Below are 12,038 nucleotides of genomic sequence, written 5' to 3'. Positions count from 1 at the left end.
CAAGTGTCCAATGACAAACGTGCAGTATACCAATACCTATCTGTTACGGATTATGCCTCCTACTAGATGCCAATATATTTAATTTTATGCATGCTTTGCAGCTTGCACCTGAGAGGCTATGATTTGTCTTTCACACTTACCTTTTGTTTATACTAAACCAACAACGGGCCGCACTTGATGACGTGCCCTGACGTCAATCACGGCTTGTGCGCGTGTGACGTCACGCGCATTCCGCATTTTAGCACGATTTACACTAGATGTGCCGGACGGCACCAGTGTTGATTATTTGCTGCTAAACATCCATTGGGATTTGACCCCTGAACAAACACAAGCTAGTCAGCTTCAGGTATAGTGTTTTTTCTGACCAGTATGTCTTTTGAAGGATCTTACACTATGTAGCAGCACTTAATTTGTGATATAACATTCTACTTTCTAGATAACCCATTCAATCCTAACGATATATACCCATTGGAGCGTAAGTCAGTCTAACTATATTATTTACACTGCCATTGTGTATTTATCTTAAACTAACCATAAAAACTATTCTCATTAGCATTGTACATACTAGTAAGGGTTATTCCATTATTGTTTTAGGCGACAATTTGATTGCTTCATGTATCAATCTGCTCATCACACATTTGGAATCATGGTATGTAGCAACTTCCCACATGCTTATTATTTTCAATAGTGTAAAACTGGACATTTTATATCAATGATGCCTAAGTAGTCCAAACCCAGTTTGATTATCTTTTTGTTTCATGTTTATTGCTGTTTTGCCTTTTTTCTTTCCATTGGATTCAACCATGCACTGAACACTGGTATGTTATTTTCTCTTTTCCATGTTTTCCATTGCAATTGGGATGTTCCATTCATTTTCTGTTCATGATTATGTATTTTAATACTTGATTGTATTACATTTTTTTGATCAACGTACAGCCTTGAAAACGACCTGAAAGTCGAAACACGTGTCGGCTGTCTAGTAACCAATAAATTGGGATCTGAAGCCAAATTCACTTGTTTTATGGACTTTTAACAAGAATTTTGGGATTCTGCGCACTGAACCTATACTTCCATCACCATTCTCATGTTTACCTGTACTGGTGTTTACTAGGGGATGCCAGTGGAAGTGTATCATTGCAGCAGGCCATACCACTTTCCTATATCTGTGGTATCAACTAGCGCACTGTCTAAATTACGACCCCCAGTTTTCCTACTTTTGGGCATTATAAATACCCAATAAATAAAACAATAAATAGATGTGGTCTCCTTTAGAGCCAATGCATAAGGCTTCATAAAGAAATCGTACTAGGTGGCTTTCCTCATTGCTATCTCATTAAGTGAGTTACAATCTTTATTCCCGTCAGAACCTTTACAGAAGCACAAACTATTTTTACAAACACTTTCAAGGTTTAGCTCAAAATATATTTCCAAATTACGAATGGATTGTTTTCTCCCACGTATTCTTTGTCTTTGATATATCCAAGTCTGCTTGCAGCTTGCTTTGGATTTTTTTTCTCCATTGGGTTGAGCAGCGTTGAGTCTTGATTTTTGACGGCCTCCGTAGCGCCCCTAGTGACGTCGACACTAGTATTTGAAGCACGCGCGCTGACAGTTACCTCAGTTCCTTTTTTTTCTGCATTGCTGCGTGCTTCTGAGCTACTCGCATTAACGAAATTTCGATTTGCGTTTATTTCTACAATCGCGTGAATTCGATATTCTTCGAATATGTCCTCGACACTGAAGACAAGTTTTAAACGGTGTGCAGACTGTGGGGCAAAAATGTCCTCCATTACAAACCCTCACCTCATCTGTCTGTGGTGTTTGGGGCCAGGCCACAAGGTGGGCGATTATGGCTTATGTCAATCTGACTGTCAAGGCCTTGCAGGAAAGGAAGGTGAAACTCGATGCAGGTAAGCCCTCTCCCAAATCCTCAGCCATTACTACATGCAAAAGAAAATCGTCCTGTGAGTGGAGGGATGTTCCCCCGAGAGAAAACATCAAACATCGGAGACCATCAAGGTCTGGTTCACTATGCGTGTCCTCTTCTCATAAGAAGAGTAAGAAATTGCGCCACATGTCCCAATAATAGTCGTTTTCCGCTCCTGAAAAAAAGTTTAGCTCCCAAAGAAAACTTCGACTCCTGCGCAATGGGAAAGCTTCTGCTTAAAAATGCTTGATGTTTTTCAGAGGCAAGCGCCTCCAAGTGTCAAGTAGTGAGGGGAGTCGGGGGACGGGGGGGCGAAGCCATACATCAGCATCTAGCAAGACCAGTAGAGAGTCTTGTGTGTCTCCTTCCCACGCACCTCGGTCGGAGCTTGGGAAGAGAGGCTCCTCAACGCAAGTTGAATGAGTCTTCTTCGACACATAAGAAAAAGCCTGTGTCTACCCCCTTGAAGCCCTTAATTCTGATTTTGAAGGTATCAAAGTCTGCTAGAGAAAGGCGCTATAGAGCCAGTGCCTGTAGCGGAGAGGGGCAGGGGATGGTAATCTCCTTATATTTTTATTCCCAAAAAGGGCGGAGGACTGAGACCCATCTTGGACTTGAGATACTTGAACAAGTTCCACAGGAAGGACAAATTCAAGATGGTCACTCTTTCTCAGATCCTTCAAGCCTTCCAACGTCAGGATTGGTTGGTGTCACTGGACCTTCAGGATGCTTATTTTCATGTGCCGATCCATCTCAAGCACAGGAAATACCTGAGGTTCGACGTTGGCGGCTTGCACTATCAGTTTCGAGTCCTGCCATTCGGGTTGGCCTCCGCCCCAAGGGTTTTCAGCAAACTGATGGTGGTAGTGGCAGCGCATCTCAGGAGAGGGGGATTCACGTGTACCCCTACCTGGACGATTGGCTGATCAGGGTGCGTTCTCCCAAACAGGCCTTGGATCATCTCAATGTGACCTCTCACGCCCTTCACAGACTGGGCTTCTCCCTTCAATGGGCTCTGAGGACTCAATAATCCCAATTCTCAGGCAACATATCAGATCACCTTCAGGTTCCGGCCAGGGTCTCACAGGATCTTCTGTGGTGGGCCTGCGAGGAAAACCTCATGAAGGGAGAACCTAACTGTAGTGATGGACGCTTCCCTCACAGGGTGGGGAGTTCACACCAACGATCTGACCATCAACGGTCGTTGGTCTCCATCGGAGTCCAAACTAAACATCAATCTTATGGAGTGGAGAGCAATCAGGCTTCCCCGTACAGACGGCTTGCCTGCCGTCTGTACTGGGAAGGGCTGTCCTGATAATGACGGACAACACGGTGGCCATGCATTTCCTCAACTAGAGAGGTGTAGGGTCACTACCACTGTGCAGAGAGGCAATGCAGCTCTGGTTCGGGGCATTTAAGAAGGAATCTCCCCAGCAGCAGTTCATCTATCCAGAGAGGAGAACATAGCAGTGGACGATCTGAGCAGGCAGAGTGCAGTCTCCCACAAGTGGGAAATAGCTCAGGAAATCCTTCAAGTGGTCTTCGCCCTTTGGGAAACCCCACAGTTGGATCTGTTCACGACCGGTGCCAACCGGAAGTGCGAGCAGTACTGCTCAAGGGAATTTCCTCCGAGAGGAGCTCTAGGAAACGTGTTTGTGGTGGATTGGGAATTCCCGCTACTGTGCGCGTTTCCTCTAATCCCCGGTATTCCTCAAGTTCTCAGGAGTTTAAGGCGGTTTGGTTACCCACATGATCCTAGTTGCTCCAGATTGGGCAGGAGATTGTGGTACCTGGATCTTCTGGACATGTCCACCTGTCCTCTGATGCGTCTTCCCCAAAGAGAGGATCTTCTCTCGCAGAGGAGGGTCCAGCTCTCCATCCAGAGGTCAAGATACTCAACCTTCACGCATGGTTTCTGAAAGGTTGAGCTACAAGGATTGGGACTCCCAGATGACGTAATGGAGATGTTGCTTTCAGCCAGGCGGCCGGCAACTTAGTCTCTACCATTGCCGTTGGAATAAGTTCTGCGACTGGTGCATAGAAAAGAATGTTGATCCTTTTTCGTGTACAACTCCAGATGTTAAATCCTTTTTGCTTTCTTTAGCCAACAAAGGTCTACTGGTGGGTGCCATTAAAGGTTACCTAGCAGCGCTCTCAATCTTTAAGCGCTCATCCGAGGAATGCTCTTATTTTGAGATTCCTTTGGTTACTCAATTTCTAAAAGGGCTCACAAATGTGTTCCCGCCTTCACAGTTTCCGATTCCGGTTTGGGACCTTAACTTGGTCTTAAAGTTTCTGATGGGTGCTCCTTTTGAACCATTGCACTCATGTCCATTGAGGTTGTTAACCTTTAAGACTATTCTATTGACTGCTCTTACATCTGCACGTAGAGTGAGCGAGTTTCAGGCCCTTTCTTCCAAGCCACCCTTTACCGTATTCCACAAGGACAGGGTCGTGTTGAGTCAGACCCTCCTTTCTATCGAAGATCGTTTTGGACTTTCATTTGAGTCAGAAAATGGTGCTACCTGCCTACTATCCTCCTCCGCATCCTAGTAAGGAAGAGGAAAGACTTCATAGGTTGGACCCTGAGAGTTTCGAGCTTTTATATTTCCAGAATGTCCAAGGTGAGAGTGGACTACCAGCTCTTTTTGGGGTATATCAGGCACAAACTAGGCCAGGCTGTGTCTAAACAGACCTTGTCTAGGTGGATCATCCTCACTATTTCTGGATGCTACAACATTATCCGAGGGTGGGGAAATGCAATGCTTTTTAAGCCTAGTGCAAGATGGAAAAGATTCTACGAGGCAGTCTTCACAGTCCAGCCTGGATATGGTGGACTCAGTAAGTAGGTCCATGGAGGCCAGTACTGTGATTAGGTGCATGCATGGCTTAGAAAACTGGGTTTTTCTGCGGATGTCCACGCACGATTATTTGACATGCCTTTTGATGGAACTTTGCTATTTAGAGAAAAGGCTGACAATAGTCTGGAGAAGCTGTAGGTTTATAGAGCTGCAGCTAAATCATTAGGGGCGGCAGACAACCTCAACCTTCAGGTCAAGGATGGAGAGGACGTCCTTTCCGTTACTATTGCACAATCTCTAGAGGAAGAGGACAGTTCTTGCAAAAGGGTCAGAGGAGATTACCGCGTGGAGGCAGAGGAAGCGGAGGTACACTTCCTGTGCAACACCCTGCAAAGTCTGTGGTAGGAGGCAAACGGTCATATCTCTGGAGTTGGTGAAGCGTAACTTCAGACACATGGGTGCTACAAACTGTAGCAGATGGTTACTGTCTCACGTTCCTAAAGAAGCCTCCAGATTGCCCTCCAAAAACCAGATCTTCTCTGGTTCCAGATCTGCTTCTCCAACAGTAGATTCTCATCCTGTTGGAGAAAGGTGCAATAGAGATGGTACCTGCAGCTGAGAGTTACCAGGGTTGGTACTCTCCATACTTCCTTATTCCCAAGAAGGACGCAGGAGTGCAACCCATCTTGGACTTGAGATGCTTGTACAACTTCTTCAGGAAGGACACGTTCAAGATGGTAACTTTTTCACAGATCCTTCAGGCCCTTTGACTCCAGGATTGGTTGGTATCATTGGACCTTCAGGATGCTTTAATGTGCCCATACATCAGAAGCACAAAGTACCTGCGGTTGGCGGTTCTCTCAGTTTCGGGTTCTGCCATTCGGGCACACCTCGGCCCCAATGGTCTTAACCAAGCTTGTGGCAGTGGTGGCAGAAAGTCTAAGGAGGGAAGGGATTCACATCTACCCCTACCTAAACGATCACAGCTTGTTCTCTGAAACAGTTGGAGTCATCTCATTCACACCTGCCACTTCTTCCATGAGCTGGGCTTCTCCCTGAACTTCAAGAAGTCCCACTTGACACCGTCGCATAAGGTTCAGTTCAATGGAGCAGTCCTGGATTCAGCCTCGGGCAAAAGCTTTGCCACCCGAGTTAAGGTCTCAACAGCTCTTGCAGATGGTGGAAATCTCCCGGCCTATGACTTCCTAAGGTTGCTCGGTTTTATGGCATCCTGCATTTTTCTGCTGCCAGAAGCCCGTCTGAGTATGAGATCCCTTTAGTGGGCTCTCTAATCCCATTGGTGCCAATTCTGTGGCAGAATGATGGACCTTCTCCAGGTCCCTACCAAGGTTGCTCAGGATCTCCTGTGGTGGGCCAGCCGAGAGAATGTGATGAGAAGAGAACCCTTTTGGCAACTATGGCCAGAGGTGACAGTTGTGACTGACTCCTCCCTCACAGGATGGGGAGCGCACATGAGAGATCTTTCAGTAAGCATACTATGGTCTCGGAGTCCAGACTCCATATCAACCTTTTGGAGCTGAGGGCAATCAGATTAGCTCCGATTGCCTTCCTGCCCTCAATACCGGAGAAAAGTGTCCTGAAAACGATGGACAACACAGTGGCCATGCACAACCTCAACAAGAGAGGGGGCGTAGGGTCACTGCCCCTGAGCAGAGGCAATGCAGCTCTGGTTCTGTGCACTGAGAGAAGGAATAACTCTTTTGGCAGTTCATCTAGCCGGAAAAGAAAACACGGCAGCGGAAGCTCTGAGCAGGCAGAGCACAATCTCCCATGAGTGGAAACTAACTCAGGAAGTCCTTCTGGAAATCTTCGCCCTTTGGGGAACCCCTCAAGTGGATCTGTTTGCGATCAGTGTCAACCGGAAGTGTGGGCTGTTCTGCTCCAGGGAATTTCCCCAAAGAGGAGCTCGGGGGGACGCGTTTGTGGTGTTCTGGGAGTTTCCACTTCAGTTAGTGTTTCCACCAGACCTGTCCTTCCTCATGTCATCAGGAGGTTGAGGACGTTCGGGAAAAAACATGATCATTATTTCTCTGTATTGTGCCTGAAGAAAATGGTACTGGAGCCTATTGTAAATGGCCATCTGCCCTCCAATTTGTGCCCCCCTCCAAAGTGAGGACCTACTCTCGCAAGAGGGAGGTCGCATTCTACACCCAGAGATCAAGACTCTCAATCTTCACGCCTGGTGTCTGAAAGGGTGAGATATAAGGATTGGGACATTCCAGAAGACGTCATGGAGATGTTTCTTTCAGCCTGGAGACCAGCAACTAAATCCCTGTACCACTGCCGTTGAAATATTTTTTGCAGCTGGTCCAGGGAAATTAAACTTGACCCTTTCACATGTAAACTTCCCCATGTTCTATTTTTGTTACTCCACTTGACCCATTTTGGGTGGCAAGTGGCCAAGGTGAAGGGCTACATAGCGGCTCTGGCAATCTTTAAATGATCTCTGTATTAGGGATCAAACTTCAAGGTGCTGACTGTGGTACAATTTCTTCAGGGCCTAACAAATGTATTTCTGCCTATTCTCTTCATCGTGCCATCATGGGACTTAAATCTAGTAGTAAGATGTCTTATGGGAGCTCCATTTGAGCCCTTGCATTTGTGTCGTTTAAGAATGCTCATCATGAAAACAGCATTTTTAGTAGCTATGGCCTCTACCCGTAGGCTAGGTGAGATGCACGCCCTGTCTTCCAAACAACCTTTCACATCCTTTTCCAAGGACAAGGTAGTTCTAAGAGTTTGATCATCTTTCCTTCTGAAAGTTGTCAGAATGTCACCTTCCAAGAATTCCAAGATGGCTTCCGTGTGTAGACGATGTATGTAAGTACCTCTATCCACGGGGCAACCAAGAAGATGGAAGCATAGCAAAGTTGGCTGTCCAGGAGCACCCCCGCTAAAGATAACTAATGGGGAATCCAAGGAGGAGAGCATTCAGCTCTCGAAGCGCCATAAACCAAAGAGAAACGACCCTGTGACGGAGAGGGACACAACTTCCAAGCGCCACCCGGACCGCATGCAGATGAAACTCGTGCCGGCAACCATCGCACAATAGAGAGTGACAGGACGCCGACTCCAGATTAAATATAGGACAGGCCACGATAAACATCAAGGCAGCGGAGGGTCGAGGACAAGGTGAGCAGTAGGCGAACACAGCCAGCTACCCTGACTGTAGGGGCACGGTGCCGGAGCGGCCGACAACAGAAGTCCCGCGATACACATCAAAGGCAGCGGAGGGTCGAGGACAAGGTAAACAGGAGGCACACCCAGCCAGCTGGCTGGACCATAAGAGCACGGTGCCGGAGCAGCCGACAACAGAAGGCTGGAGGAGTATACATCCTACCCGCAACCCCAGGGAATGGGAAACCGAGGCACATCTGGCCAGATTAAGAAATGCCTGGGCACACAAAGGCATCAGCGGGACCCACTTACAAGGGGGAGCATGGTCTGGCCCCTAGCAGATGCACCACAAGGATTAACGCCCAGCAGGAGAGGAGACGGAAGAGGCTCTGGTGGCCATTAAATGGACAGGAAGGACTGTACAGGAGACCTGCAGAGGAGGAGCTTGAGCGGATCTCCCTGTGAGAGAATCTGGTGCAACAAGGGACGTGGAGGGACAGAAGGGAACCAAAGCCCCCACCATATCCAGCTATGCTGGTCCGATAGCACAGCGAGTAGAGCGCTCACTTTGACATCTGTGCAGGACCAAACTCAGCCTTTCATCCTTCCGAGGTCGATATATGAGCATCACACACTGTGGTTAATAATAAGCAGTGCTCAGATACCTGAGGGTTTGAAGTGCTATATAAATGCTAAATTATTATTATTAAAGGAAGAGGAGCCCCTCAGGGCAGACGCAATAGGCTAAATACAGGGATGGGAGGTCAAGCCCCATAATAGTCTACATTGCCCCGAGGCACACCAGGGAAATAACCTGCGAGGCACCGGGGGCACGTCAGGAGGACTAGGATTTTAAATCTTTGCACCCAAATGCAACAAGAAAGGGTGGGGGCCTGCACAAAAAGTTCCCAAAGACTACAGAGCGCAGTGAGACCGGGGGATCCTCCACAGGGGGCACCAACACCAAGAGAACAAAGCAAGTGGGGCCCACCCATCACACCTAACGAAGGCTGGAAAAGAGGGCCAGAACGGTCAATAAATAAACTACTGGGTCTAAAAAGAGGCACAAGCCCAATAAAGGAAGGAAGACCTGGAAATCCAATGTGCAACTTCAAGGCAAGGGAGAAGACCATAGGAAAGCAAAGCGGACACGCAGGTCGCAGCACTCTGGAGGCCCGGGGTAAAAAGCAGGGGACTCACTCCCCACATGTCCAAAACAAGAGGAAAAGTGGCGGCGGAGGTGACTCAACAAACCCCCCAACCGAAACCAGCAGTGAGCATCATACAAATGTGGGGCACTGAACCACCCCAGACCCAGCGGCCAGGAGCCAAGAAGCAAAGCTCACCAAATGAGGAGGCTGGGGCGGCAGGCAAAATGGCCATGTGCAAAGAAGACATATGAAGATGGTTCAAGGAGTTCCAGGACCAATTTATGGCCTCCTTCCAATCTCAATTTGAAACACTAAAAATAGAAATGACACATTCTGTCCAAGAGCTAAAAACAGACGTGGCAAAGCTGGAGGAAAGAACAGACACAATGGAAATTGCGTTACAAAGTATGGAGGAAGACTCGCAGAAAACAGGAGAGACCTTAGAACGAATAGCACGCCTAACACAAAACCTGGAAATACAGAGTGAGGACTTGGAAAACCGATCAAGGAGGTCCAACATGAAGAGGAAAAACCTTTTGGAACGAGTCGAAGACAGGGACTTGAAGACCACAACTCAGCAACTTTTCCCAGAAATCCTAGAGGAAGAGGTGGAAGACGTGGTCCAGATAGATCGGATCCATAGAGTGGGTCCACGGAGAACTGGGAAACCGGGACACAACCCCGGGACGTTCTAGTTGCAATTACGTCATACTCCCAGAAGGAACAGTTTCTGAGGAAAGCGAGAATGGCCGGCCAGGTCCAAATAAACGGCGAGGAGGTGCAAATATTCCAAGATCTAGCACTAACCACACTGCAGAAGAGAAGGCAAATGGGCCAATTGGTGAGATTCCTAACATCAAAACAAACTAGATACAAGTGGATGTTTCCCTTTGGACTGCTGTTTACGTGGGAAGGCCGTCAGCAAAGAATCACCACATGTGAGGAGGGCAAACTGATCCTGAACTTGCAAGGAGAAATACAGGATGTGGATGGGGACCAACGAAGGGGAGATAAACCCTGGAAGAAGCTGTGGGAATGGATAAAGGTTGGAGGCAGGGGCAAGAGACCGGACTCTCAGCCCACAAGACACACAAGTAAGAAATGGGGTGTGAATGGAAAGCCGAGGTTATATTGAACGGGGTCCATAGGGGCAGGAGAAGACCAGATTCTTGCAACTCAGTGGGGTTTAGCATTCCCCATGAGACTACCCCTGGGACAAATGAGGGCCAGGCTTGGCAGACATGTCGTCCAGGCAACCATAGGAACCTGGTCCCTCCTCAGGGGGTGGGTACTAAGGGGGGGAGTTGGAGAGGGGGGGGATTGGAGGGAAGGGTTAGGATTAAGAGGGGTATCCACCGTCAACAAGACGAAAATGAGTCGATGGAATAGCCATCATGATGGGGACATTCAAAGTACTAAGATATAATGTTGAGGGGGTTAAACACCCCCATTAAAAGGAAGAAGGTGGAACACCTCATGAAAGGATTGACAGCGGACATCTTAATGTACCAGGTAACGCACATTAAGAAGCAGGACAAACGCCTCCTAAGACTGAGGGGCTTCTCCCAAATACACCAAGCCAATGCAGGGGAAAAGAGGGTGGGAGTTATGATAGTGATATGAGACGGCCAAGGAATAGAGGTGCAGGATGTGCAGGAGGACAAGGAAGGGTGATTTCTATATCTGAACATAACTAAGGGAGATCGGAAGCTAACACTAGCTTCGATTTATGCCCCCAACAAGGGTCAAGATGGCTTTCTGAAGGGGGTCCTCTCCAACTTGGAAGACTTTGGATGGGGTGACATCATAATGGCAGGGGATCTCAATATAGCATGGGACCCAATCTAGATAGGAGCACAAAATACGAGAGAGAGGGGGAGGCAACCCCATCTAGGGGCCTGAAAAATAGAATGGAAAGGCTGGCGCTCCAGGATGTGTGGAGGGTGCTGAGGAGACAAGAGCGGGGAAACACATGTTACTCCCACGTTCACGCTTCGCAGTCAAGGATAAGATTATATTTGGGCTTCAACAGGGTTAGTGGGCATGGTCAAAGATGTGGATGTAGGCTCTCACTTTCAGACCACGCCCGGGTGATGGCAACTTTCAAGATGGGATGCCATAGTAGAGGTGTGTGGAAGTGGAGGTTCCCAGCGGAACTCCTACGGGATGAAGTTATAGTGGACTCCATCAGGGTGAAAGTAGAGCAATATTTTACGGAAAAATGATACAGGTGGCCTGCAACAGGGGACAATATGAGATGCAGTCAAGGCAGTGTTGAGGGGGCAACTGATAGCCATAAAAGTGAGAAGGGACAAACAACAGCAAAGATAGGAGGATGAGCTTGAGGGGAAATTAAAAGACGTCCACGGGGGAAATGTCAAAAAACCCAACCATGAAACAGAAACAAGCACTAAAACATATTCAGGGCCAATTGGGAATGCTGCGTAATACACAGGCAGGAAAGACGCTCTTATACCTAAAACAGATATTATATAAAAAACAACTGGGCTGATAAACTCCTGGCAAGACAACTTAAGGCGCAGGAAAAAAACAGGACAGTGATGCGACTTCGCGATGACCAAGGGTTGATCAAGACGAAGGATGAGTAAAATACTATCAAACACTGTATAACTCAGACAATCCATGTCCAGAAAAGCAAGAGAAATATTTTGACAATCTAATTCACCCCTGCCCCCTTCCCCCCCCAAAATCACGGACGAAGACAGGGCAACCCTAGAGCATATATAATGGAAGAAGAGGTCAAGAAAGCAATCAAAACGTTGGCAAGAAATAAAGCTCCGGGCCATGACAGATATCCGATTGTTTTTATAAACAATACCAGGAAATTCTGGCTCCCATACTAACTAAACTGTTCAACACTTCTAAAGAGGAAGGCAATGTCACCCAGTCAATGAATGAGGTGAAATTGGTGGTGTTCCCCAAGCAGGGAAAGGACCCAGAGCCACCAGGCTCATACCGTCTGATAGCCTTGATAAAGTTAGATGCTAAGCTTCACACAAA

At 47.6% G+C, this 12,038-nt stretch overlaps 1 protein-coding gene across 1 annotated transcript in view; it reads left to right on the top strand.

The window, feature by feature from the left end:
- Positions 1-598: 598 nt before the first annotated feature.
- The window catches only part of LOC138526363 (ubiquitin-associated domain-containing protein 2-like), a 315,829-nt gene continuing 304,389 nt past the window's right edge, over positions 599-12,038 (top strand). Inside the window, exon 1 of the mRNA XM_069637013.1 lies at positions 599-649. Coding sequence (XP_069493114.1) covers positions 614-649 — 36 coding nt within the window. The 5' untranslated portion in view covers positions 599-613. The remainder of the gene's footprint in view (positions 650-12,038) is intronic.

The sequence above is a fragment of the Ambystoma mexicanum genome, chromosome 7p (assembly GCF_040938575.1).
Source record: "Ambystoma mexicanum isolate Mex_15411 chromosome 7p, UKY_AmexF1_1, whole genome shotgun sequence".
Classification (NCBI taxonomy): domain Eukaryota; kingdom Metazoa; phylum Chordata; class Amphibia; order Caudata; family Ambystomatidae; genus Ambystoma; species Ambystoma mexicanum.
Note: the sequence above shows the minus strand (reverse complement) of the source record. Positions and strands in the feature narration are given on the sequence as shown.